Source organism: Macaca nemestrina, chromosome 6 (genome assembly GCF_043159975.1).
Source record: "Macaca nemestrina isolate mMacNem1 chromosome 6, mMacNem.hap1, whole genome shotgun sequence".
NCBI classification, from domain to species: domain Eukaryota; kingdom Metazoa; phylum Chordata; class Mammalia; order Primates; family Cercopithecidae; genus Macaca; species Macaca nemestrina.
In genome coordinates, this window is record NC_092130.1 from 20167225 (window position 1) to 20190391 (window position 23167).

General features: G+C 48.0%; 1 protein-coding gene across 1 annotated transcript; it reads right to left on the bottom strand.

Annotated features, from left to right (window-relative positions):
* Window positions 1-486: 486 nt before the first annotated feature.
* Window positions 487-19012, bottom strand: LOC105482337 (fatty acid binding protein 6). Its single transcript, XM_011742364.2, has 5 exons — window positions 18975-19012; window positions 10065-10143; window positions 7192-7367; window positions 4571-4660; window positions 487-605 (listed from the first exon to the last, which is right to left on the bottom strand). The coding sequence occupies exons 2-5, from the start codon at window positions 10129-10131 to the stop codon at window positions 552-554; spliced, it is 387 nt and encodes a 128-aa protein (XP_011740666.1). The 5' UTR covers window positions 10132-10143; window positions 18975-19012; the 3' UTR covers window positions 487-551.
* Window positions 19013-23167: the final 4155 nt, after the last annotated feature.

A 23167-nucleotide genomic window follows, 5' to 3' on the forward strand; every position in this document is an offset into this window, starting at 1 on the left:
TAACAGCAGAACCCTGGCCAAGCTGAAACAGCTTCCCTGGGCGAGCCCTGGTCCATCCCTACTTTGAGCTTTGGAGCCCAGCAGCCGGGGCCCTTCCTAAAGGAACAGCTCCCACCCCACAACCCCCAAGTCCTGATATGCCTGTCCTGTGGCCCATCCGAGAATCAATGTGTTACCTTTCCCAGCTGACTTTGTCTCCATAAAGGAACCTTCAAGCAGCACAGAGTAGTGGGTGGCAGAGTGGGGCGAAGGGGCCACAGAAGTGTGCCCACTATGCTTCCCGTGTGCCACCTTCAGCCTCACCCAGAGAGCAGGAGCATTGCAGTCATCCACATTCATGTCTTGCTCTGCCATGACGTGAATCCCACAGGGATCTCAGGGCCAATGTGTGGCCCATGTGGCCACCCTTGGGGGCTTTCCCACCCTCACCCAGCCAGAGCCCATCCCAAGACACCAGAAAAGAAAAACAAAGAGGTTCTGGAGCGAGCAGCATCTGTCCTTGTATCAGTTTTATTGGCGGGTTTGTAGCTCCCTGGGCCGGGCCTGGATGCCTAGGCCAGTCTCTTGCTCACGCGCTCATAGGTCACGCCTCCGATGGTGGAGACCTGAAAGAAGCCGCCGGGACAGAGGGAGTCAGTGGCCCACCCCAAGGTAGCCAGGAGGCACCGCTGAACAAAGATGAGCCTCCAACCCCAGCCTTGAGTAGATGAGAGTCAGGTGCACCACTTCTTTGGGCCTCAGTTTCCCAATTTGTTCCAGGAGTCAGTGTGCGGACTCCCTGTGATGAATGGTAACCAGCTGTGAGGGGTGATGTGACTCTGGGTGTGGAACCCTGCACCTCTGTTCCTCTCCATTCACCCATGATTCCCCTGCATGATTCCATTTAATCCTCCCAACAGCCCTGTGAGGTTGTTCTCATTGTACAGATGAGAAAATGGAAGTTTAGAGAAGTCAAGTAACCCTTCCAAGGCCACACGCCATGGCTGCACTGCACAGTGTTTATGGGTACCTGTCACGTGCTCGGTGATGGGAAGATACAGTCCCTACTCTCTGGAAGCCTAAGGTTTAGTGGGAGAGGCAGGCGGGGGCATGCAGTTCATTGAAGGCCCACAGTGTGTGGTGCCCGGGGCTCCCTGCCGTGGAGCTGTGCTGCCATTGGAGGTGCACGTGTCATCAGCTGGTTCGCACACCCAGCAGAGGAAAGCAGCATTTCCATGAGAAGGGCGGGTAGCAAACAGAGAGCTGTGGGAGAGCCCAGAGGAGGCAGGGAGCCACTGACTAGGTAACAGGATGGGGAATTGGCTGTTGGACAGAAGCCTGCAGAACTGGATTTGGAAAAGCAAACAGGAGAAAGGGAGTTCAGAGGAGAGAAACCACATGGCACAGAAAGGGAGATAGGAACGGCTCTGGCCAGCTCAGGAGCAGTAGCTGGTCCAGGGGGGCTGGGCAGAGCATACCTGTAGGACTGGGCAGTAAGGCCATGGAAGGTCAAGTTTGGTCCTGATTCATGACAAAGGACAGCAGTGTGAAGTGATGTGTGACTTGCATATGGGATGGATGCAAGGTGGGGGAGAGGTGGAATCAGAGGAGGCTGGGGCTTAGTGTAGGGGAGAGGTGATGAGAACATGGCAGGGGTGCTGGTGGCAGAAGGCAGGAGGGATGCTTACAAAATGCATTGTCTGTTGGTAGAGAAGTGGGGCGGTGCCAGGATGATTCTGGGCCTCTAGAGATGGGAGATTTGCAATCAAGACAGCTCCTCTCAGGGCCTAGTCATGGAACTTTGTTTATGTGTGCGCGTGCCTGGGTCTATGTGCATGCATACGTTTGTGTGCCTGGCTGTGTCATGTGTGTGTGTGCATGACGACCCTGAACTCCAGCCACTGCCCACACCACATGGGCTCCATGATGAGGAACCTCTGGGTATTGACAAGCAGGTTCGCTCAGCTTGGGAAGATCAATTCTCTTTTCAGGCCCAAATCTGCTTCCAATTCTCCTGCCCTATGCTCTCCCTGCACACCTCACAGGCTGGGGAACTTTGCTGCTTCTGGGAGTTATTGACTGACATTTCATGTAAAAATGCATCAAAAGCCCTTTCATTAGATTCTTCGAAATGTCAGTTTTCACCCAGGAGAAGAGGCACATAGTCACTTTTGTTCTTTTTACAGTTTTTCAACACTGTACATCTATTAATTTTTAGACTTTTTTTTTTTTTTTTTGACAGAGTTTTGCTCTTGTTGCCCAGGCTGGAGCGAGCACATTCTCTACTCACTGCAACATCCACCTCCCGGATTTAAGCGATTCTCCTGCCTCAGCCTCCTAAGTAGCTGGGATTACAGGTGTGCACCACCACACTCGGCTAATTTTTTTTTGTATTTTTAGTAGATACTGGGTTTCACCATGTTGGCTGGGCTGGTCTTGAACTTCTGACCTCAGGTGATCCACTTGCCTCAGCCTCCCAAAGTGCTGGGATTAGAAGCATGAGCCATCACACCCAGCTAATTTTTAGATTATTTAACCAAAAATGTTAAAGGGGGATAAAAAAGACCCGTGGGCCTGGGCAGAAGAGGCAGGGGGCCTAGTCTAGAAGTCAACAGATGAGATCTGCCTCTGCATGTACTAGCTGTGTGGCCATGGCCAAGTCCCGTGCTATCTCTGAGCCTTGTAATGCTGCTCTCTCTGTAAAATGAGTATAATGGGAGGGCACGGAACCTCTTGGGCCGTGTTACGGACTCCATGTGTGTCCCCCAACCAAACCCATATGGTAAAGGTTGAAGCCCCAATGTGATGTTATTTGGAGATAGGACCTTTAGGAGGTGATTAGGTTATGAGGGTGGAGTCCTCATGAGGGATTAGTGCCCTTATAACAACAGACACACGGCCTGATACAGTGGCTCACGCCTGTAATCCCAGCACTTTGGGAGGCCAGGGCGGGCAGATCACTTGAGGTCAGGAGTTCAAGACCAGCCTGACCAATATGGTGAAACTCTGTCTCTAGTAAAATTACAAAAATTAGCTGGGTATGGTGGCACATGCCTGTAATCCCAGCTACTCAGGAGGCTGAGGCATGAGAATCATTTGCATGGGGGAAATGGAGGTTGCAGTGAGCTGAGATCACGCCACTGTACTCCAGCCTGGGCAACAGAGTAAAACTCCGTCTCAAAAAAAAAAAAAACAGGCCGGGCACAGTGGCTCATACTTGTAATCCCAGCACTTTGGGAGGCAGAGGGAGTACATATCATGGGGTCAGACCAACCTGGCCAACATGGTGAAACCCCGTCTCTACTAAAAATACAAAAATAGCTGGGCATGGTTGTGCGCACCTGTAATCCCAACTACTCGGGAGGCTGAGGCAGGAGAATTGCTTGAACCTGGGAGGTGAAGGTTGTAGTGAGCCAAGTTTACGCCACTGAACTTCAGCCTGGACGACAGAGCAAGACTCTGTCTCAAAAAAAAAAAAACAAAAAAAACAAAAAACCAGACACAAGAGAGATGACGTCTTCCTGTCATGTGAAGAAACCAGGACGGGGGCCCTCATAAGCCCCTGCCCATGCTGGCACCCTGAGCTTGTACTTCCCAGCCTCCAGAGCTGTTTGAAATAAGTGTCTGTGGTGTAAATCATTCACACCAGTGTCTGAGAGAGGCAGTGTGCTCCTTTCCTCTTGACAGGGCTTGAGATGAGGGCGCAAGGAAATGACAGACAGAGAGAGAGAGAAAGATCAAAGAAGGAGAAGCAAGGGGGTCACACAAACCCTGCCTCCCTCATCACGTCTTCCCTGCTGGAGAGCTTCAGGGAGGAGGGAAGGGCCCTTTCTAGACCAAACAGGACCCCAGAGGGTCTCTGACGCAGGTCACAGGCTCACAGTGAGGGAATGAAGTGTGGAAATGCCTTCTTTTCCCTGTTAACTTCACATCCATTTCTTCCACCTGGGGAAAACTTGGAGACCCACGGGAAAGAAACAGAAGTGAGAAGAAGGGCCTCCCAGGGCACCACCTCCTGTGTAGGAGGGTCCACAGATATGTGTGTTGGACCTGCCAATATTGAAAGAATTTTTTAATTAGTTGCCAATATTTAATAGTGTGGAGATTTCACATGGAAGTGCAAATTTCCATCTTCTCTGGATAAATCAGAAGATCTGGTAGAAGGCGCCTGATGTCCCTCATGGAAATGGAGTGGAGTGCTGGCTGTCCCTGGAGGAGCCCACCTGAACCACCTCCTTTACATTCTGGGAAGGATCTTCCGGGCTTCCAGTCTTGTGCCCCAGAGGTGGCTGAGTGTAAGTGCTGCAGTCAGGCTGCTTAGCATCAAATCCCAGCTCTGTCATCAAAGCTGTGTGCTCCCTCACTTAGCTTCCCCGTGCCTCAGTCTCCTCCTAAAATGGAGACCAAAATCCCCACCTAACAGGGTTATGTGAAGACCAAATGACATCATGTGCATCCAGCACTCAGCATAGAACCTGGCACAAGGGAAGTGCTGGTAAAGCCAGCTGCCCAGAGGCCTACCTCTGAGGGGCTGTGGCCAGGAGACAGACAAATGTCCAGTAATCATCCCAGGGACCAGCAGGACACTCACCTCCACCAGCTTGTCACCCACGATCTCTGAGGTCTGGTGATAGTTGGGGAAATTCACCACCAGCTTCCCGCCCTCCATCTGCACGGTGGCCTGGAATAGAAGCACAACATTAAGCCTGGGTTGTTGCAGGTGATTGGTAGCTATCTGGGGCTGGTGGCACGGGGAGTAAGAAGAATTTACCAAGGCCAGGCGCAGTGCCTTACGCCTATAATCCCAGCACTTTGGGAGACTGAGGTGGGCAGATCACTTGAGGTCAGGAAGACCAGCCTGGCCAACGTGGTGAAACCCCGCTATTAAAAATACAAAAATTAGCCAGATGTGGTGGCTCATGCCTGTAATCCCAGTTACTTGGGAGGCTGAGGCACGAGAATTGCTTGAACCCGGGAGGCAGAGGCTGCAGTGAGCAGAGATTGTGCCACTGTGCTCCAGCCTGGGCAACAGAGCAAGACTGTCTCAAAAAAAAAAAAGAATTTACCAAGACAGTTGTAGGCAAAAAAAAAAGTCAGATTTCTTAGAGAAAGTATGAAAATATGTTGCAAGGGTGCACTGGGCAGGTCAGCAAGAGAGGAGCTGACTGCAAGGAGACAAAGTCTTGCTGGAGAGTTTATAGACTGTTGCTTATGCAGTGTGCTGAAGAGGGTTTTGTGCAGTACTGACAAAGCAAAGGTTATAGTGAGATAACTTACATATTTCTATCAGTGGAGGTGACGATAGCTGGGCACAGGAAGATTGTGAGTTATTTGCACAGGACAGGTATGTGTTCTGGACCATGAAGAAAGGCAGACTTATAGCTTATCTACTCTCCTTTTTTGCTTTCCCCTGCTGCCACCAGCCTGACTCCTTTTCTATAATTAGAACTCCACATGGGTCACCAGAGGCCTAATGATAGAGGCAAATAGCTGGGGTTCAAATCCCTGGTCCCAGCATGTTCTGGCTGCAGGGCCTTAGACCCATTACTTGGTAACCCTGAGTCTCAGTTTCTTCAGTTCTTTTTTTTTTTTTTTTTGAGGCGGAGCCTCGCCCCGTTCCCTGTTGCCCAGGCTGGAGTGCAATGGTGTGATCTCGGCTCACTGCAACCTCCGCCTCCCGGGTTCAAGTGATTCTCCTGCCTCAGTCTCCCAAGTAGCTGGGATTACAGGTGCCCGCCACCATGCCCCGCTAATTTTTGTAATTTTAGTAGAGACAGCATTTCACCATATTGGCCAGGCTGGTCTCGAACTCCTGACCTCGTGATCCACCTGCCTCGGCCTCCCAAAGTGCCGGGATTACAGGCCTGAGCCACCGTGCCCGGCCAGTTTCTTCACTTCTAAAACAAAAGCAAATGACTGCGTTTTTTCTTCTAGCATTCAATATGTGGTAGGCACTATGCCAGGTGCTTTCATGAACTGTCTTGTTTAATCTTCACCACAGCTCTTGGAGCCAGAGACTGTATGTAGTCTCCTTTTGCATACCAGAGATACCAGGCTCAGGGGAGTAAAATGACTTACCCAAGGCCCTACAATTGCTGGTGGGAAATCATGGTTTCAAACCCAGCCAAGGCTCACTCCAGGGCCCAGCCTCTTTATCTCTGTGCTACATAGAGAGGCAACATTAAAAAAGCACTTATGGCCGGGCACAGTGGCTCACGCCTGTAATCCCAGCACTTTCGGAGGTCAAGGTGGGCAGATCACAAGGTCAGGAGTTCGAGACCAGCCTGGCCAACATGGTGAAACCCCCGTCTCAGCTAAAAGTACAAAAATTAGCCAGATGTGGTGGTGCATACCTGTAATCCTGGCTACTCGGGAGGCTGAGGCAGGGGAATCGCTTGAACCCGGGAGGCAGAGGTTGCAGTGAGCTAAGATCATGCCAACTGCACTCCAGTCTGGGTGACAGAGTGAATCTCAAAGGAAAAAAAAGCACGTATGCTCTCTAGTGCCTGGTGTGAAGGCCTGCCCCTGTTGTGTGACTAAGGCAAGGTATTTATTTATTTATTTATTTATTTATTTATTTATTTATTTTGAGATGGACTCTCACTCTGTCACCCAGGCTGGAGTGCAGTGGTATGATCTCAGCTCACTGCAACTTCTGCCTCCTGGGTTCAAGCGATTCCCCTGCCTCAGCCTCCTGAGTAGCAGGAATTACAAGTATGCACCACCATATCCAGCTAATTTTTGTATTTTTGGTAGAGACAGGGTTTCACCATGTTGGCCAGGCTAATCTCAAAATCCTGGCCTCAAGCCATCCACCCGCCTCGGCCTCCCAGAGTGCTGAGATTACAGGTAGGAGCCACTGTGTCTGGCCAGCAAGCTTTTTAATCCCATAATTTAGCCTTCCCCCTCAATCTAGGGAGAGTAATTGTAGCAATGTCATAGGATTAACTGCATTAAGATGAAAAATCTATTCAGCAAGAGTCTAGGTTATATTAAGTGTTCAGCAAGTGTTAGCTATTTTTCTTATTGTTTTGGTGCCCATTTTTGACCATTAAAAATCAGGAGCATTAAAGTGCCAAGTAACTCAAGCTCTTAATGCTGGAGGCCAAACTGGAGAAAGAAGCCTCAGCTTGGGAGCAGGGAGGCCGTGTTGGAGAAGGAGAAGTCGGGTGGAGGCCTGGGGAAGGACGGGGACAGCCAGTGGCCTCTCACCTTGAACTTCTTGCCCCCCATTGTCTGTATGTCGCTTTCCTTGCCAACAGTGAACTTGTTGGTCATGGTGTGTCCTCCGGAGTAGTGCTGGGACCAAGTGAAGTCCTGCCCATCCTGCTGCACCTCCGTGACGATCTTGAAGTTGCGGGCCTTTTCGATTACATCGCTGGAGAGCCCTGGACCCGGGGATAAGCAGAGTAGCCATATAAGAGCTGCTTTTAACCCTGTGGTTTGGGGAAAGAGCTTTCCTGCCCACCCCCACTGCCCTATCCCATGTACACGATAGGCTAGCCTGCAGGTTAAGAGCACAGTGCCTGAGACAGGTAATACATGTTGTGAGCCATGTGGCTGGGGGAAGTCACTCTCTGTATTCATCCTCAGTGTATTCATCCGCAAGACGGGGATAATAAGGCCCATCCCAAAGGGCTGTTACAAGAATTATATTCAATGTGAGTGTGTTTGTGAAGCTCCGGGCACATAATGGGTGCTCATCAATAATAACCAAGCTTCTGATAGTAATATAAATATAACGGAATCTTGCCAAGCTCGAGAAGTTCTGGAATTAATGAGACTTTCAAGACTGTGCCTTCTGGCCAGGTGAGGTGGTTCAGGCCTGTAATCCCAGCACCTTGGGAACCCAAGGCGGGCAGATCGTTTAAGGTCAGAAGTTCAAGACCAGCCTGGCCAATGTGGTAAAACCCCATCTCCACTAAAAATACAAAAAAAAAAAAAACATTAGCTGGGGATGGTGGCAGGTGCCTGTAATACCAGCTGCTTCAGAGGCTGAGGCAAGAGAATCACTTAAACCCAGGAGGCAGAGGTTGCAGTGAGCGGGGATAGCGCCACTGCAGTCCAGCCTGGGCTACAAAGCAGGACTCCGTCCTCTACCCTCCACCAAAAAAAGATTGTGTCTTCTAATATTTTTATTTTACAGATAAGGAAGTGAGCACCCAGAATGGGAAAGGGACTTCCCAGTATTTCATTGAAAGTTAATGACAGAATCGGTGTAGAACCGAGGTGGGCTCCCTTCCCATTCCACAACACAAAGCTGTCATGCTCCTTCAGGGCCACTGCCAGTGCATGACTCAGAGGGGCTCTCGACTCCTCCAGGTCCCAAGGCTCAATGGGCCTGGTCTCAGGGTTCCTTTGACCCAGCTGGCAGGCAAGAAGTGGCCACCAAGAGGGAGGGCATGGGTCCCCTTGAGCTGTCCTCTGAACCTTAAGAGTTACACTGCCTGAGACTTTTTAGATAGTGAGATACTGAGATTTCCACAGGATTGTCAGATCCACTGTCTCACTGGTTCCTCACAACAGACTCGTGTTACAAGTCAAGCAGTGAGAGAAGGAATGGAATCACTGGTATCTGCCCACAGTGTTTGGCACAGTAAGAGACCCGTGTGTGCTGAATGACTGTGTGAAGAAGTCAATTGTCAAACCTGGTCTCCACGCTAACCCTTTGGTTTCCTCTCCTAGGCAGGATGTGGTGAGACCACTCATCATAGGGTCCTGGGTGCCAATGGCCTCTGCCACTGACTTGGGCAAGTCACGCTGAGTCCCCATTGGTAACACTGAGATAGCCTTGCATATAGCTGGTGTTTGATAAATGTTGGACAGGCTGGGCGCATGGCTCACGTCTGTAATCCCAGCACTTTGGGGGGGCCGAGGTGTGTGAATCACCTGAGGTTAGGAGTTTGAGACCAGCCTGGCCAACAGGGTGATACCCTGTCTCTACTGAAAACACAAAAAATTAGCCAGATGTGGTGGCATGCGCCTGTAGTTCCAGCTACTCGAGAGGCTGAGGCAGGAGAACTGCTGGAACCCAGGAGGCGGAGGTTACAGTGAGCTGAGATCATGCCACTGCACTTCAGCCTGGGAGACAGAGCAAGACTGCGTCTCAAAAATAAATAAATAAAAATAAAATAAATACATGCTTGACTAAATAAACATCAAATCTCTACTTCACCAACCAAGTTTCCACTTTACCAGTTACTAGCTGTGTGACTTTGGACTAGTTACTCAATTCTCTGGGCCTCAAGTTTTCCCTCAGTAAAGTGGAGATACTAATATATTCTATGTGTGTTTTAAAGTCAAAGAGTGTCTAGGCCGGGCGCGGCGGCTCACACCTATAATCCCAGCACTTTGGGAGGTCAAGCCGAGTGGATCACCTGAGGTCAGGAGTTCAAGACCAGCCTGGCCAACATGGTAAAACCCCGTCTTAACTAAAAAATGACAAAAAAAATTTAGCCAGGTGTGGTGGTGCACACCTGTAATCCCAGCTACTGGGGAGGCTGAGGCAGGAGAATCACTTGAACCTGAGAGCCAGAGGTTGCAGTGAGCCGAGATGGTGTCATTGCACTCCAGCCTAGGTGACAGAGTGAGACTCTGTCTCAAAAATGAAATAAAATAAAATAAAGTTGAAGAGTGTCGGCCAGGCGTGGTGGCTCACGCCTGTAATCCCAGCACTTTGGGAGACCAAGGCGGGTGGATCACCTGAGGTCGGGAGATCAGGACCATGCTGGCTAACATGGTGAAACCCTGTCTCTACTAAAAATACCAAAAAAAAAAAAAAAAAATTAGTAGGGCGAGGTGACGGGCGCCTGTAGTCCCAGCTACTTGGGAGGCTGAGGCAAGAGAATGGTGTGAACCTGGGAGGCAGAGCTTGCAGTGAGTGGGGATAGCGCCACTGCACTTCAGCCTGGGCGACAGAGCAAGACTCCGTCTCAAAAAAAGAAAAAAAAAGAGTGTCTGAGTTCTTATTATCCTCAGAGTCTGGGAGAAAGCAGTTGCTCAACAAATGTGTGAATGAATGAATGAAATCCTGTCCCACCGTGACAAACCAACCCCGAGGAAGGGATACCCAGGAGCTCACTCACCGAGGAGCTTCATGAACTCATCATAATTCTTCTCACTCTCCATCTCGAACTTGCCGGTGAAAGCCATGCTGCTGGGAGGCTGGAGCCAGAGAGCAGAGGGATGAGGAGAACGGTGGTGCTGAGGGGTCTGCTTTCCCAGCTTATAAACTCTCCCAGTTGCTGAGGCTCAGCCCCTAAGTCACCCCACTTCTTCTCCCTCCTGTCCTGAAGAGGAAGCACTCACTGTTTTATGATGTGGGCAGGACCTGGAGGGACAGAGCCCCAAGGTTATTCACCCTGGGGAAGTGCTGCCATTGCCCGCAGGGTCAGGATGGCAATGAGTTTGAGGAGTCATCACCTCTCTGCCCGTCTCTCCCTCCATTCCCACACGCCCTGCCCTCAACCCATGCTCTCACCATCTCTCATCGCTCATGTACTCTCTCACTCTGCCACCAAAGCACTTGAGCACTTGCTGTGTGCAGGGCCAGCACTGAAGAAACACAAATGAACGAGACACACACCTTTCCCAAAAGAGCCTTTGGTTTAGTCCAGAGACAAGCACACACCTGCAGAGAGTTCTTGTGTAAGCAGGATGTGATGTGCCCCAAGAGAAAAGCAGGTGGCTGACCTGGGGCATGGGGAAGGAGCAATGGTGTCCAGCAGGTGGCTGGTGCATGTTTGGGAAGGAGGTGGCATTTGGCACCCATCTTGGAGGACCAATAGGACTTGGATGTGTAGGGAAGCAGGAAGGTTGGAGGAGGCTCAGAACAAAGGGAGATGATATTCTAGGATGAGGGAACAGTGTGATGAAGATGGAAAGGGTCATGATGAAAGGAAACAGTGAGTCTGGCTGGAGCAAAGCAAACTTGAAGGACAACAGATGCCCCTAAGGGTGGAGATAATGCAACCAGAGTACAGCAGCCACCCATGGACCTAGGCAGCGTACCTGGAGGAGAAGGTGCCAGGTGCCTTGAAGATGCCTGTGTGCCAAGCACTGGGCTGGGAGCTGGATGAGTTTTATTTTGTTCAAGCTTCAGAGCTGGAAGGGGCTAAGGGTTCAGAATCTTGACTTCCATTTCTGCTCTGTCTCTCAGTAGCATTTCACATGCTGGGACTCTATCTCCTCAATGATCACTCCAGTCTATCTATGTTGTGAGATAGTCCTCTGCATTGGGCAAAATTGACAGTGCAAAGTATAAAAGACTCTGCAAAGGCTCTCATGATTATTATTTATTTATTTATTTATTTATTTATTTATTTATTTTTGAGATGGAGTTTCACTCTTGTTGCCCAGGCTGGAGTGCAAAGGTGTGATCTCAGCTCACTGCAACCTCCGCCCCCTGGGTTCAAGCAATTCTCCTGCCTCAGCCTCCCGAGTAGCTGGGATTACAGTCATGCACCACCACACCCAGCTAATTTTGTATTTTTAGTAGAGAAGGGGTTTCTCCATGTTGGTCAGGCTGGTCTCAAACTCCCAACCTCAAGTGATCCGCCTGCCTCAGCCTTCCAAAGTGCTGAGATTACAGGTGTGAGCCACCGCACCTGGCCGATTATTATTAATTCAGGAAATCTCTGCATGTCTATTTCGTTTTCCCAAGCTTGCTCTCCATGAATCTCCCTCATTTCCATCTCAAGCTGAATTCAATACAGTTGCTGACTCCCAGACCTGGGACTAAGGAGTCTCTGAACGGATGAAAAACCAACTCTGCCGCATCTTACCAGGCTTTAATCTCCAATCTTGGAATTTCTAACTCCAGCCAGGACTCTTACTTTAGTCTAACAGGCAGGCAGACAGACAGACAGACACACACACACACACTCACACACACACACACACATCATGGATTTTTCTAAGTTATATATACAAAAATTTCAAATAATTCAGAGCAAGTGACAGTCCTGTCAGAGGTGACCTGTGATAATAGTTTGGTATCTCTCCTTCCAGGTTTTTTCTTTTCTTTTCTTTTTTTCTGAGACAGGGTCTCTGTTTGTTGCCCAGGCTGGAGTGCAGTGTGTGATCTCAGCTCGCTGTAGCCTCGACCTCCCAGGCTCAAGTGATCCTCCCAACTCAGCCTCCCAAACAGCTGGGACTACAAGTACATGCCACCATGCCTGACTTTTTTTTTTTTTTTTTTTTTTGAGGTGAAGTCTCCCTCCGTTGCCCAGGCTGAAGTACAGTGGCGCCATCTTGGCTCACTGCAACCTCTGCCTCCCAGGTTCTCCTGCTTCAGCCTCCCAAGTAGCTGGAACTACAGGTGCGCCCCACCACACTCAGCTAATTTTTAGTAGAGACAAGGTTTCATCATGTTGGCCAGGCTGGTCTCAAACTCCTGAGCTCGGCTGAGCTGCCCACCTTGGCCTCCCAAAGTGCTGAGATTACAGGCATGAGCCACCACACCCAGCCCTTTTAGGCTTTTAAATGCACATATTTACTTTCTTGTATAAATGAGACTATATTGTTCTGTTACCTCCTGTTTATGTAATGATATAGGCACATGTCTATATCATTACAAAAGGGTATATCATATCCTGTTCAATAGCTCCAGAGTATTCTATCATATGTATGTCTCATAACTTACTTAGCTATTGCTGGATTTTTTAGGTTGTTTCCAATCTTTTCCTATTATAAATAACTGTGATAAAAATATTCTTGTTCACACCTTTCACTGTACATGTCAGATTATTTACTAAGATTACTTGCTAAGGTGAATTCCCAGACATGAAATTCCTAGAACAAAGGGTTTTAGTGTTTAAAATTTGTATATATATTACTTTACTGCCTTTCAGAAAAGCTGTAGCAGTTTACACTCCCGCCTAGAGCATGTGAGAATTTCCCCTCACTGATAATAATAATGATCAAATAACAATGACAAGAATAGCTCACATTTATTGGATCTTTATTGTGCATTTGGCACTCAGCTGAGTGTTTTACATGAAGGATCTTATTTAATCTTCAGAAAAACTCTATGAGGTATGTACTGATATTGTCCCCATTTTACCTAGGGGCAAACAGAGGTTCAGTGAAGTATTAACCTTGACAAAGTATACCGTGCCAGAGTCACAGAGCCCCAGTGTATAGTTTATATTTACTTTTTTTTTTTTTTTTTTTTTTTTTGAGATGGAGTCTCATGGCATGATCTCGGCTCACTGCATCTTCTGCCTCCTGGGTTCAAGCAATTCTCCTGCCTCAGCCTCCTGAGTAGCTGGGCTTACAGGTGCCCACCATCATGCCCGGCTAATTTTCTGTATCTTTAGTAGAGACGGGGTTTCTCCATGTTGGCCAGGCTGGTTTCGAACTCCTGACCTTGTGATCTGCCCACTTCGGCTTCCCAAAGTGCTGGAACTACAGGCATGAGCCACCGCACTCGGCCTATATTTACTCTTAAAATAGCTTTCAAAATTTTTTTCAAAAAATCCCCATAATCCCATAACCCTAATACAAGTAAACTGCTTTTATTAATTAATTAATTTATTTATTTGAGACAGAGTCTCGCTCTGTCACCCAGGCTGGAGTGCAGTGTCACATCTCAGCTCACTGCAACCTCCGCCTCCTGGGTTCAAGCCATTCTCCTGCCTCAGCCTCCCAAGTGGCTGGGATTATAGGCACCCACCACCATGACTGGCTAATTTTTTTGTTTTTAACAGAGACAGGATTTTATCGTGTTGGCCAGACTGGTTTTGAACTCCTGACCTCAAGTGATCCACTTGCCTTAGCCTCCCAAAGTGCTGGGATTACAGGTGTGAGCCACCCTGCCTGGCCTTATGTTTTCTACTCTCTTCCTCCCTCTTTTGCTATTTCTCCCTCCTTCTCCCTCATTAGTATTTTCTTTCTTATCAACTATAACAGATATACAATAACCGTACCCCACGTAAATACAATATTGCATTCTATTTTTCTTCACCCAGCATTCGTTTGTAAGCACAGTCCCATGTTTCTAAAAAGCTGTCAGGTTGGGCCAGGCACAGTGGCTCATGCCTGTAATCCCAGCACTTTGGGAGACTGAGGCAGGAGGATCACGAGGTCAGGAGATTGAGACCATCGGGCTAACACGGTGAAACCCCATCTCTACTAAAAATACAAAAAAATTAGCCGGACATGGCGGCGGGCACCTGTAATCTCAGCTACTTGGGAGGCTGAGGCAGGAGAATTGCTTGAACCCGGGAGGCAGAGGTTGCAGTGAGCCAAGTTCGTGCCACTACACTCCAGCCTGGGTGACACAGCGAGACTCTGTCTCAAAAAAAAAAGTGGGTGCTGAGTGCCGTGGCTCATGCCTGTAATCCCAGCACTTTGTGAGGCCAAGGTGGGTGGATCACAAGGCCAGGAGTTCAAGACCAGCCTGGCCAACATGGTGGAACCCCATCTCTAGTAAAAATACAAAAATTAGCCAGGTATGGTGGTGGGCGCCTGTAGTCCCAGCTGCTTGGGAGGCTGAGGCAGGAGAATTGCTTGAACTTGGGAGGCGGAGGTTGCAGTGAGCCAAGATCCAGCCCAGGCAACAGTATGAGACTCCATCTCAAAAAAAAAAAAAAATAGCTCTCAGGTTTGGCCAGATGTGGTGGCTCATACCTGTAATCCCAGCACTTTGTAAGACCAAGGCAGGCGGATCACTTGAGGCCAGGAGTTTGAGACCAGCCTGGCCAACATGTCGAAAACCCTGTCTCTACTAACAACACAGAGAATTAGCTAGGCATGATGGCACGTGTCTGTAATTACAGCTGCTGGGGAGGCTGAGTCACAAGAATCACTTGAGTGTGGGAGGCTAAGGCCATGGTGAGCTGAGATCATGCCACTGCACGCCAGCCTGGGGGACAGAGTAAGACTCTGTCTAAGAAAAAAAAAAAAAATTCTTGTAGAGACAGAGTCTCACTATGTTGCCCAGGCTGGTCTCAAACTCCTGGGCTCAAGTGATCTTCCCACCTTAGCCTCTCATAGTGCTGGGATTATAGGTGTGAGCCACTGCACCCAGCCTTGAGCGGCATTTTAATTTTCTCCAAAAACTTTTCCTTTGCGTTGACCACTCAGGTAACTATTTGACTCAAGAGACCTAGCTTTTGGTCTATCTCATTATTCCCCCATTCAGCTTAATCATTTCTAATGTTTGATTTAAAGTGAAAGATGCGCGACTTCTCCTTTCACTTGAACACTTAGAAGACATTTTCAGGTTTTTTAGGCCGGGCGCGGTGGCTCAAGCCTATAATCCCAGCACTTTGGGAGGCCGAGGCGGGCAGATCACAAGGTCAGGAGATCGAGACCACAGTGAAACCCCGTCTCTACTAAAAATACAAAAAATTAGCCGGGCGCGGTGGCGGGCGCCTGTAGTCCCAGCTACTCAGGAGGCTGAGGCAGGAGAATGGCGGGAACCCGGGAGGCGGAGCTTGCAGTGAGCCGAGATCGCGCCACTGCACTCCAGCCTGGGCAACAGCGTGAGACTTCGTCTCAAAAAAAAAAAAAAAAAGAAGACATTTTCAGGTTTTTAACTGGCCTAATTTCTTTTGTTGTTGAGAGAGGGTCTCTCTCTGTCACCCGGGCTGGAGTGCAGTAGCAAAAAAAAATAAAACGCCTCACTGCAGCCTCAACCTCCCAGGCTCAGTCTTCCACCTCAGGCTCACAAGTAGCTAGGATCACAGGCATACACCATCATGCCTAGCTAATTTTTTAAATTTTTTTGTAGAGATGGGCTCTACTTTGTTGCCTAGGCTGGTCTCAAACTCCTGGGCTCATGCAATCCTCCCACCTTGGCCTCCCAAAGTGCTGGGATTACAGGAATAAAGCATCATGCCCAGCCTAATGGGCCTAATTTCGATATTGTGTCTCAGGGAATAAGAAGGCCTGAGGAGGGAAAGAGAGATGGGGAATGGGTAGAAGTTCACTGTTTTGGCCAGGCACAGCAGCTCACGCCTGTAATCCCAGCACTATAGGAGGCTGAGGCAGAAGGATTGCTTGAGCCCAGGAGTTTAAGACCAGTCTGGCAATATAGTGAGACGAAAAAGTCATTTTTATTAAAAAATTTTTAAATTAGCTAAGTGTGGTGGTGTGTGCCTATAGTCCCAGCTACTTGAGAGGCTGAGATGGAAGGATGGCTTGAGCCCAGGAGGCAGAGGCTGCATGAGTTAAGATTGTGCCACTGCACTCCAGCCTGGGCAACAGAGCGAGAATTTGTCAAAATAAGGAATAAGGAAGGAAGGAAAGAAGGAAGGAAGGAGGGAAGGAAGGAGAGAGGGAGGAAGGGGGGAAGGGGAGGGAGGGGGGAGGGAGGGAAGGAAGGAAGGAAGGAAGGAAGGAAGGAAGGAAGGAAGGAAGGAAGGAAGGAAGGTGGGCAAAGATTCACTCTTAGATAGGTGTGGTTTATGGTACCCCAAAACAATTACAATAATAACATCAAAGATTGCTGATCACCAGAACACATATAAAAATAATAATAAAGTTTGAATACTGTGAGAACTACCAAAATGTAACCCAGAGACCAAGTGGAAAATGGTGCTGACAGATTTGTTCCACATGGGGTTGCCACAAACATTTGATGTGTGAAAAACAGTTTCTCAGGGAGACTAAGGCTGGAAGATCACTCGAGCCTAGAGTTTAAGACTACAATAAGCGATGATCATGCCACTGCACTCCATCCTGGGCAACAGAGCCAAATCCCATCTCTAAAAAAACTAAAAAATAAAAAAATAAAAATAAAATACAGTATCTATGAAGTACAATCAAGTGAAGTGCAATAAAACAAGGTATGCCTATATTTCCTTGAGCTAAAGCCCCAGGATGGGACTACCAACTTAAGGGGTCTGGAACATTCTTACAACTCATACAATGTTTTGTCAAATTGGGACTGAATTACTTTACATCCAGCTTAACTGGGACTCAGAATTTCGAACATCTTTGATACTTTCCTGCCCCTCAACATAACAAATTGTGCCATCTTGAGAATTTCTTTCTTTTCAACAACTTTTATAATAAAAAGGGATTTTATTTTCTGATTATAAAAGTAACATATCTTCACAGTAGAAAATCTGTGGCAGGGAGTGGTGGCTTGTGTAATCCCAGCACTTTGGGAGGCCAAGGTGGGCGGATCACCTGAGGTCAAGAGGTCGTCGAGACCAGCCTGGCCAACATGGTGGAACCCCATCTCTAGTAAAAATACAAAAATTAGCCGAGTGTGGTGATGGGCTGTAGTCCCAGCTGCTTGGGAGGCTGAGGCAGGAGAATCACTTAAACCTGGGAGGAGGAGGCTGCAGTGAGCTGAGATGGCGCCACTGCACTCCAGCCTGGGCAACAGAGCAAGACTCCATCTCAAAAGAAAAAAAGAAGAAGAAAAGAAAATGTGGGAGGAGACCAGCCTGGGCAAATATAGAGACCTCATCTCTACTAAAAATTTAAAAGTTAGCAGGTATGGTGGCATGTGCCTATGATACCAGCTACTCTGGAGGCTGAGGCAAGAGGATCACTTATGCTGGGGAGACTGAGGCTTCAGTGAGCCATGATTGCACCACTGCATTCAGCCTGGGTGACAGAGCAAGACCCTGTCTTTAAAAAAAAAGAAAATTTCAAAAGAACAAAACACAAATTCGAAGCTACCTATAATCCTACCAAAAAATCTTCTTTTTCAATTGTGAAATTAATGCATACTCATTGTTTAAAAAGACAAAAGCTTAAGACTTTGTAAAGGTTAAAACCCCAGATCCCACTACATCTCATTTTCCAGAGCCAGCTGCTGTTAAATTCAGTAGATAAACTTCTAGATGTTTTCCACATGCACACAAACATATTTGTGCATATCCTTTTTTCCTGCTCTTTTTAACAAAAATGAAATTCGGAGATACTGTTTTGTCTTGTTCTTTTACACATAGCTATATACATAGATATACATCATAAACATAAATGAGTCTTATTTCTTCATGGAAACTGAAAAAAAAAGTCTCCATCCATTATTAAAAGGGACTTGCCAAATGGACAAATCCACTAACAGAGTATGTTTTGTCGCCATGTTCTAGGCATGAGAAACAATGAAAAATTCACCATCTCCCTGAAAGCCTTGGGGGAAATAATTTTATCGCAGTAATGAAGACGCAAATCAGCCATAAGGTGACAGCCAGTGAGTGAGCTAGAAAGGTTTAGGGGGTGGGGCATAGTCTTCTGGAGTCTTCCGGGGTCTCTGTCTTGGAGGAAGTTTGCACCTTGTAAAACCCCTCCTTCCTGCCTTGGCCTGCCTGGATGACTGCTCACCTTTCATCGCTCTTTCTGAATTCTAATTGTCCTTCTACCCCCACCTCCTGTAATGAGGATTCTTTGATGACTCCAATCTATAGAGATTGTCCCTTGCAAAAATCCCCATAGCCTGCACCTTCTCTTTGTAATGGCTCAGTGGGGGAACCTGGGCTTTAGAGTCAGTCAGCCTTCTCATGTATTAGCTCTGAGACTTCAGACACACCGTCGATTCATTCAACAAACATCACCTGAGCATCTATAATTCACTGGGTTCTGGAAATACCAAGTACCCGTCCTCAAGTCTCAAGTCTTTTTTTTTTTTTTTTTTTTGAGACAAAATCTCACTCTGTCACCCAGGCTGGAGTGCAGTGGTACAATCTTGACTCACTGCAACCTCCGCTTCCAGGGTTCAAGCAACTCTCCTACCTTAGCCTCCCAAGTAGCTGGGATTACAGGCCCCCATGACCATGCCCAGCTAATTTTTGTATTTTTAGTAGCGATGGGGTTTCACCATGTTGGCCAGGCTGGTCTTGAACTCCTTATCTCAAATGATCCACCCACCCCAGCCTCCCAAACTGCTGGGATTACAGGCGTGAGCCACAGCTCCTGGTCTGTCCTCAAGTCTTGTGGGAGACACAGTCCCATAAACAGGCAATTACAACATGATGTGATCAAAGCAATAAAGGCTGTAACATAAGGATATTTTTGGAACACAGAGACATTACCCGACCTCTTCCTTAGTATCAGGGAAGGCTGATATGAGAAGAATTAACAAATAAGCCAAAGCCTTATTTATTATTATTAATTATTATTATTAGGCAGGGTCTCACTCTGTCACCCAGGCTGGAGTGCAGTGGCACAATCAGCCTCAGCCTCACAGGCTCAAGAGATCTTCCTGGGCCGGGCGCGGTGGCTCACGCCTGTAATCCCAGCACTTTGGGAGGCCGAGGCGGGCGGATCACAAGGTCAGGAGATCGAGACCACGGTGAAACCCCGTCTCTGCTAAACATACAAAAAATTAGCCAGGCGCTGTGGCGGGCACCTGTAGTCCCAGCTAGTCCGAACGCTGAGGCAGGAGAATGGCGTGAACCTGGGAGACAGAGCTTGCAGTGAGCCGAGATCGCGCCACTGCACTCCAGCCTGGGGGACAGAGGGAGACTCCGTCTCAAAAAAAAAAAAGAGATCTTCCTGCCTCAGCCTCCCGAGTGGCTGGGACCTCAGGCATGCTCCACCACACATGGCTAATTTTTTAACTTTTAATAGAGACGAGGCCTCACTATGTTGCCCAGGCTTGTCACAAACTTCTGGAGTCAAGTAATCCTTCTGCCTTGGCCTCCCAAAGTGCTGGGATTACAGGTGTGAGCCATCACCTGGCCTCATTCATTATTATATGGGGAAAAAAATACCTATCTTTCAGAGTTTTAATGAGATTAAATGAAAGTACATAGCAAAAGTGCTTAGTACAGGATCTAGCATTTCACAGGTGATTGTTGAAGGATATCTACTGTTATTCTCACTCACTGGCAATTTGTCCAGCCTACCTGCCTATTTTGAACTACGGTTTGTATATTGTAGCATTAATTTAACCCTTCACAAAGTGAGTCTTTTATCTCCCAACTACACTATGATCCCTTCCAGACCTCAAGCTGCATTTCATTTTTCCTTCTGTATGTGTACCCAGTGCGTACTGGGATAGTGTTGATTTCATTTTATTTGTTCAGATCTGTCTGGAATAGGCTGTAAGGTTATGTTCATACACTACTGGGGATACAGGAAGGGAGGGCTTGTGAAAAATGGAAATCCCTGTGACCTGACCCCCCAAAATTCTAATTTGGTAGGTCTGGGGTGGGGCCCTAGAATCTGCATTTTGACAAACTCCTCAGCGACTGCAGTGCTCAGTGGCCTTGAGAAGCTCCAGGCCAGGGGATGTGGGCAAGAAGGACCAGGTGGCTTCTCCAGGCCCCCGCTAAACTCCCTTTCCCATTGATTTCCTCCTGCACAGTCAGAGCCGTTTTTTCCTTAGTTGCTACTCTTCCAAGGTCAGTGTCCAAGGCAGGATGGGAGTGGTGGTGAGGCTATGGGAAAGGACGACATTGGCACTCGGCTGACTCACTCAGCCATACTCCCACCTCTTCGCTAGAGTCCAAGTGTACATCTGACCCTCCACCCTCCATCCACCCACGCCCGCCTCTTCCCCTCTTCTCCTGGGCTTACCTATTTGTTCAGACCCTCATTGAGAAACTCCCTGGAGGGGTGAATGGACTCAAACTGCCTCCATATCACAGTGAAGTTTTATGAGGCAATAGAACCAACAGAACAACTATACTCTAATAGAGATAAAGAAGGCCCCAAGGCTAATTCCCCCGGGCCACCCCAACTTTCCACCTGAACTCTGGCCCCTGCCTCAGTCAGCCACCATTGTTCAGAGTAATGCCTGGAGAAGGGGTGGCAATACAGGTTCTTGAGTCCATGGGTGGGGAGGAGCCCTGGGTACCCTCCTATTCTCTCCATCCCCAGGACCTTACTGGCCTTGTATAGAGTAAGTGAACTATCAGGGTTATCGATTCCTGGATTAAACTCCCCTTCCTCTTTCCTCAATTAAAATCTGAAATGCTATTTGGCATTGATCCCTAGAATGTCAGGCTAAATGGGACCTCTGAGAGCAATATTTTTCGATGATGATACTTCTAGTTTTAGTCTCAAGAATCAAAGGCCAGGAGTTTGAGATCAGTGTGGCCTACACGGTAAGACCCTGGCTCTAAAAAAATTAAAAAACAATTAGCCAGTCATGGTGGCTTGCGCCTGCAGTCCTAGCCACTGAGGAGGCTGAGGTGGGAGGATCACTGGAGTCCAGGAGTTTGAGGCTACAGTGAGCTATGATCGTGTCACTACTCTCCAGCCTGGTGACAGAATGAGACCCCAACTCATTTAAAAAAAAAAAAAAAAGGCCGGACGCAGTGGCTTACACCCGTAATCCCAACACTTTGGGAGGCTGAGGCGGGAGGATCACCTGAGGTCAAGAGTTCTAGACCACCCTGGCCAACATGGTGAAACCCCGTCTCTACTAAAAATACAAAAATTAGCCAGGCATGGTGGCAGGTGCCTGTAATCCCAGCTACTCGGGAGGCTGAGGCAGGAGAATTGCTTGTACTCAGGAGGCACAGGTTGCCGTGAGCCGAAATCACACTTTGCACTCCAGCCTAGGAGACAGAGTGAGACTCCGTCTCAAACAAACAAATAAAAAAAAGTCAAAGACTAAGATAAGAAAATCCAGTTGACACTTAGTTTATCCACAATGAGAAACGAAAGAGATAGAGACTCTGGGCCCAGTCTGCCTAGGTTTGAATCCCAGCTATGTCACTCACTGGTTCTGTGGCCTTGGGCACCTTATTTATTTTTCTGTGTCTCAGTTTTCTCATCTGCAAAATCTGGATAATAATGGTGCCTATCTGAAGGGGATGTTACTAATGTTGAATGAGTTAAGTCAGGGGTGGTGGCTCTCACCTGTAATCCCAGTGACTCAGGAGGCTAAAGGCCAGGAATTGGAGACTAGCCTGGGCAGCATAGCAAGACCTTGTCCCTAAAAAAAAACACAAACAGAAAACCTTAGCTAGGCATGGTGGCCTGTGTCCGTAGTCCCCCCGCTACTCGAAGGGCTAAAAGAAGGATTGTTCGAGCCCGGGAGTTCGAGGCTGCAGTGAGCTATGTTTGTGCCCCTGCACTACTGCTTGGGTGACAGAGCAAGACTTGACTCTAAAATTAATAAATAGGCCAGGCACAGAGGCTCTTGCCTGTAATCTTTCCTCTTTGGGAGCCTGAGGTGGGAGATTTGCTTGAGCCCAGGAGCTTGAGATGAGCCTGGGCAACATAGGGAGACCCCATCTCTACAAAAAATAAAATAAAATAAATCAACTGGGCATGGTGGCATGTGTCTGTAGTCCCAGCTAGTCGGGAGACTGAGGTAGGAGGATTGCTTGAGCCTAGGAGTGGAAGGCTACAGTGAGCCATGATCATGCCACTGCACTCCAGCTTGGGCTACAGAGAGAGATTCTGCCCAAAAATAACAATAATAAAATTAATAAATGAGTTAATTTTTGTAAAGTACTTTTCGCAGCACCTGGCACAGCGTATCTAAGGGTGTGTTAAGTAAGTATTGGGGCAGGCTGGCCGTGCAGCTTCCACACTGCTCTGTCCAGTTCCCAGCTTTGCAGTGTTAATCATTTCCCTCATCTCCAAGTGTCAGATGTATTAGCATTCAGCCCTCCTTCTTGTCTTTACTCTGAGCACTCATTCCCTTGGTGATTTCATCCAGCCCATAGCTTTAAATATCATCTTTTGCTGATGACTATAATTTTTTCCCTCCATCTCAGACCTCTACTCTGGACTTAGTATATCTAACTGCCTACCTAACAACTCCACTCTATGCCTTACGTCCAACTTACATAAGGCATTTCTAACTTACGTCCAAAAGTCCTGTGCTACCCTCAACAAAACTCGCTCCCCCCATGGAGCATTTCAGTTGATGGAAAATACTGAGAGCCAAGATCTAATGTGCACCTGCAATGCGCCAAGTCCTGTGCTAAATGCTTTACATAAATTATCATCCTATCCTCCCAACCAGTCTTGTATGTCAGTCCTGATATTATCCCCATCATGTAGATAAGGAAACAGAGGCTCAGAAATAACATGCCCAGGTGGTAAGTGGAGGAGAATGGCTGGCTACAGGTCCTGCACTCATGTCCACTAACTAAATGCAACAATTTGGTTACATGCAGCCTCCAGAACCAATCAGGGTCTTGGAGATTGATCGCTCCTTTGGTACTTAGTGAATGACCCCAAAGCACCAGACACCGTGCTGAGCACTCAAGACATGGTACCGCTCTTAATCCATGCAACAAACTTCTGAGGGAGTTGTAAT

Excerpts from the sequence above, each read along its gene's own strand:
- LOC105482337 (XM_011742364.2), bottom strand. The coding sequence starts at position 10,131 with ATGGCTTTCACCGGCAAGTTCGAGATGGAGAGTGAGAAGAATTATGAT. Across the intron at positions 4,661-7,191 it reads TGGGGGGCAAGAAGTTCAAG|GCCACCGTGCAGATGGAGGG; the intron begins GTGAGAGGCCAC and ends CTTCTATTCCAG. Across the intron at positions 606-4,570 it reads TGGGTGACAAGCTGGTGGAG|GTCTCCACCATCGGAGGCGT; the intron begins GTGAGTGTCCTG and ends GGCTTCTTTCAG.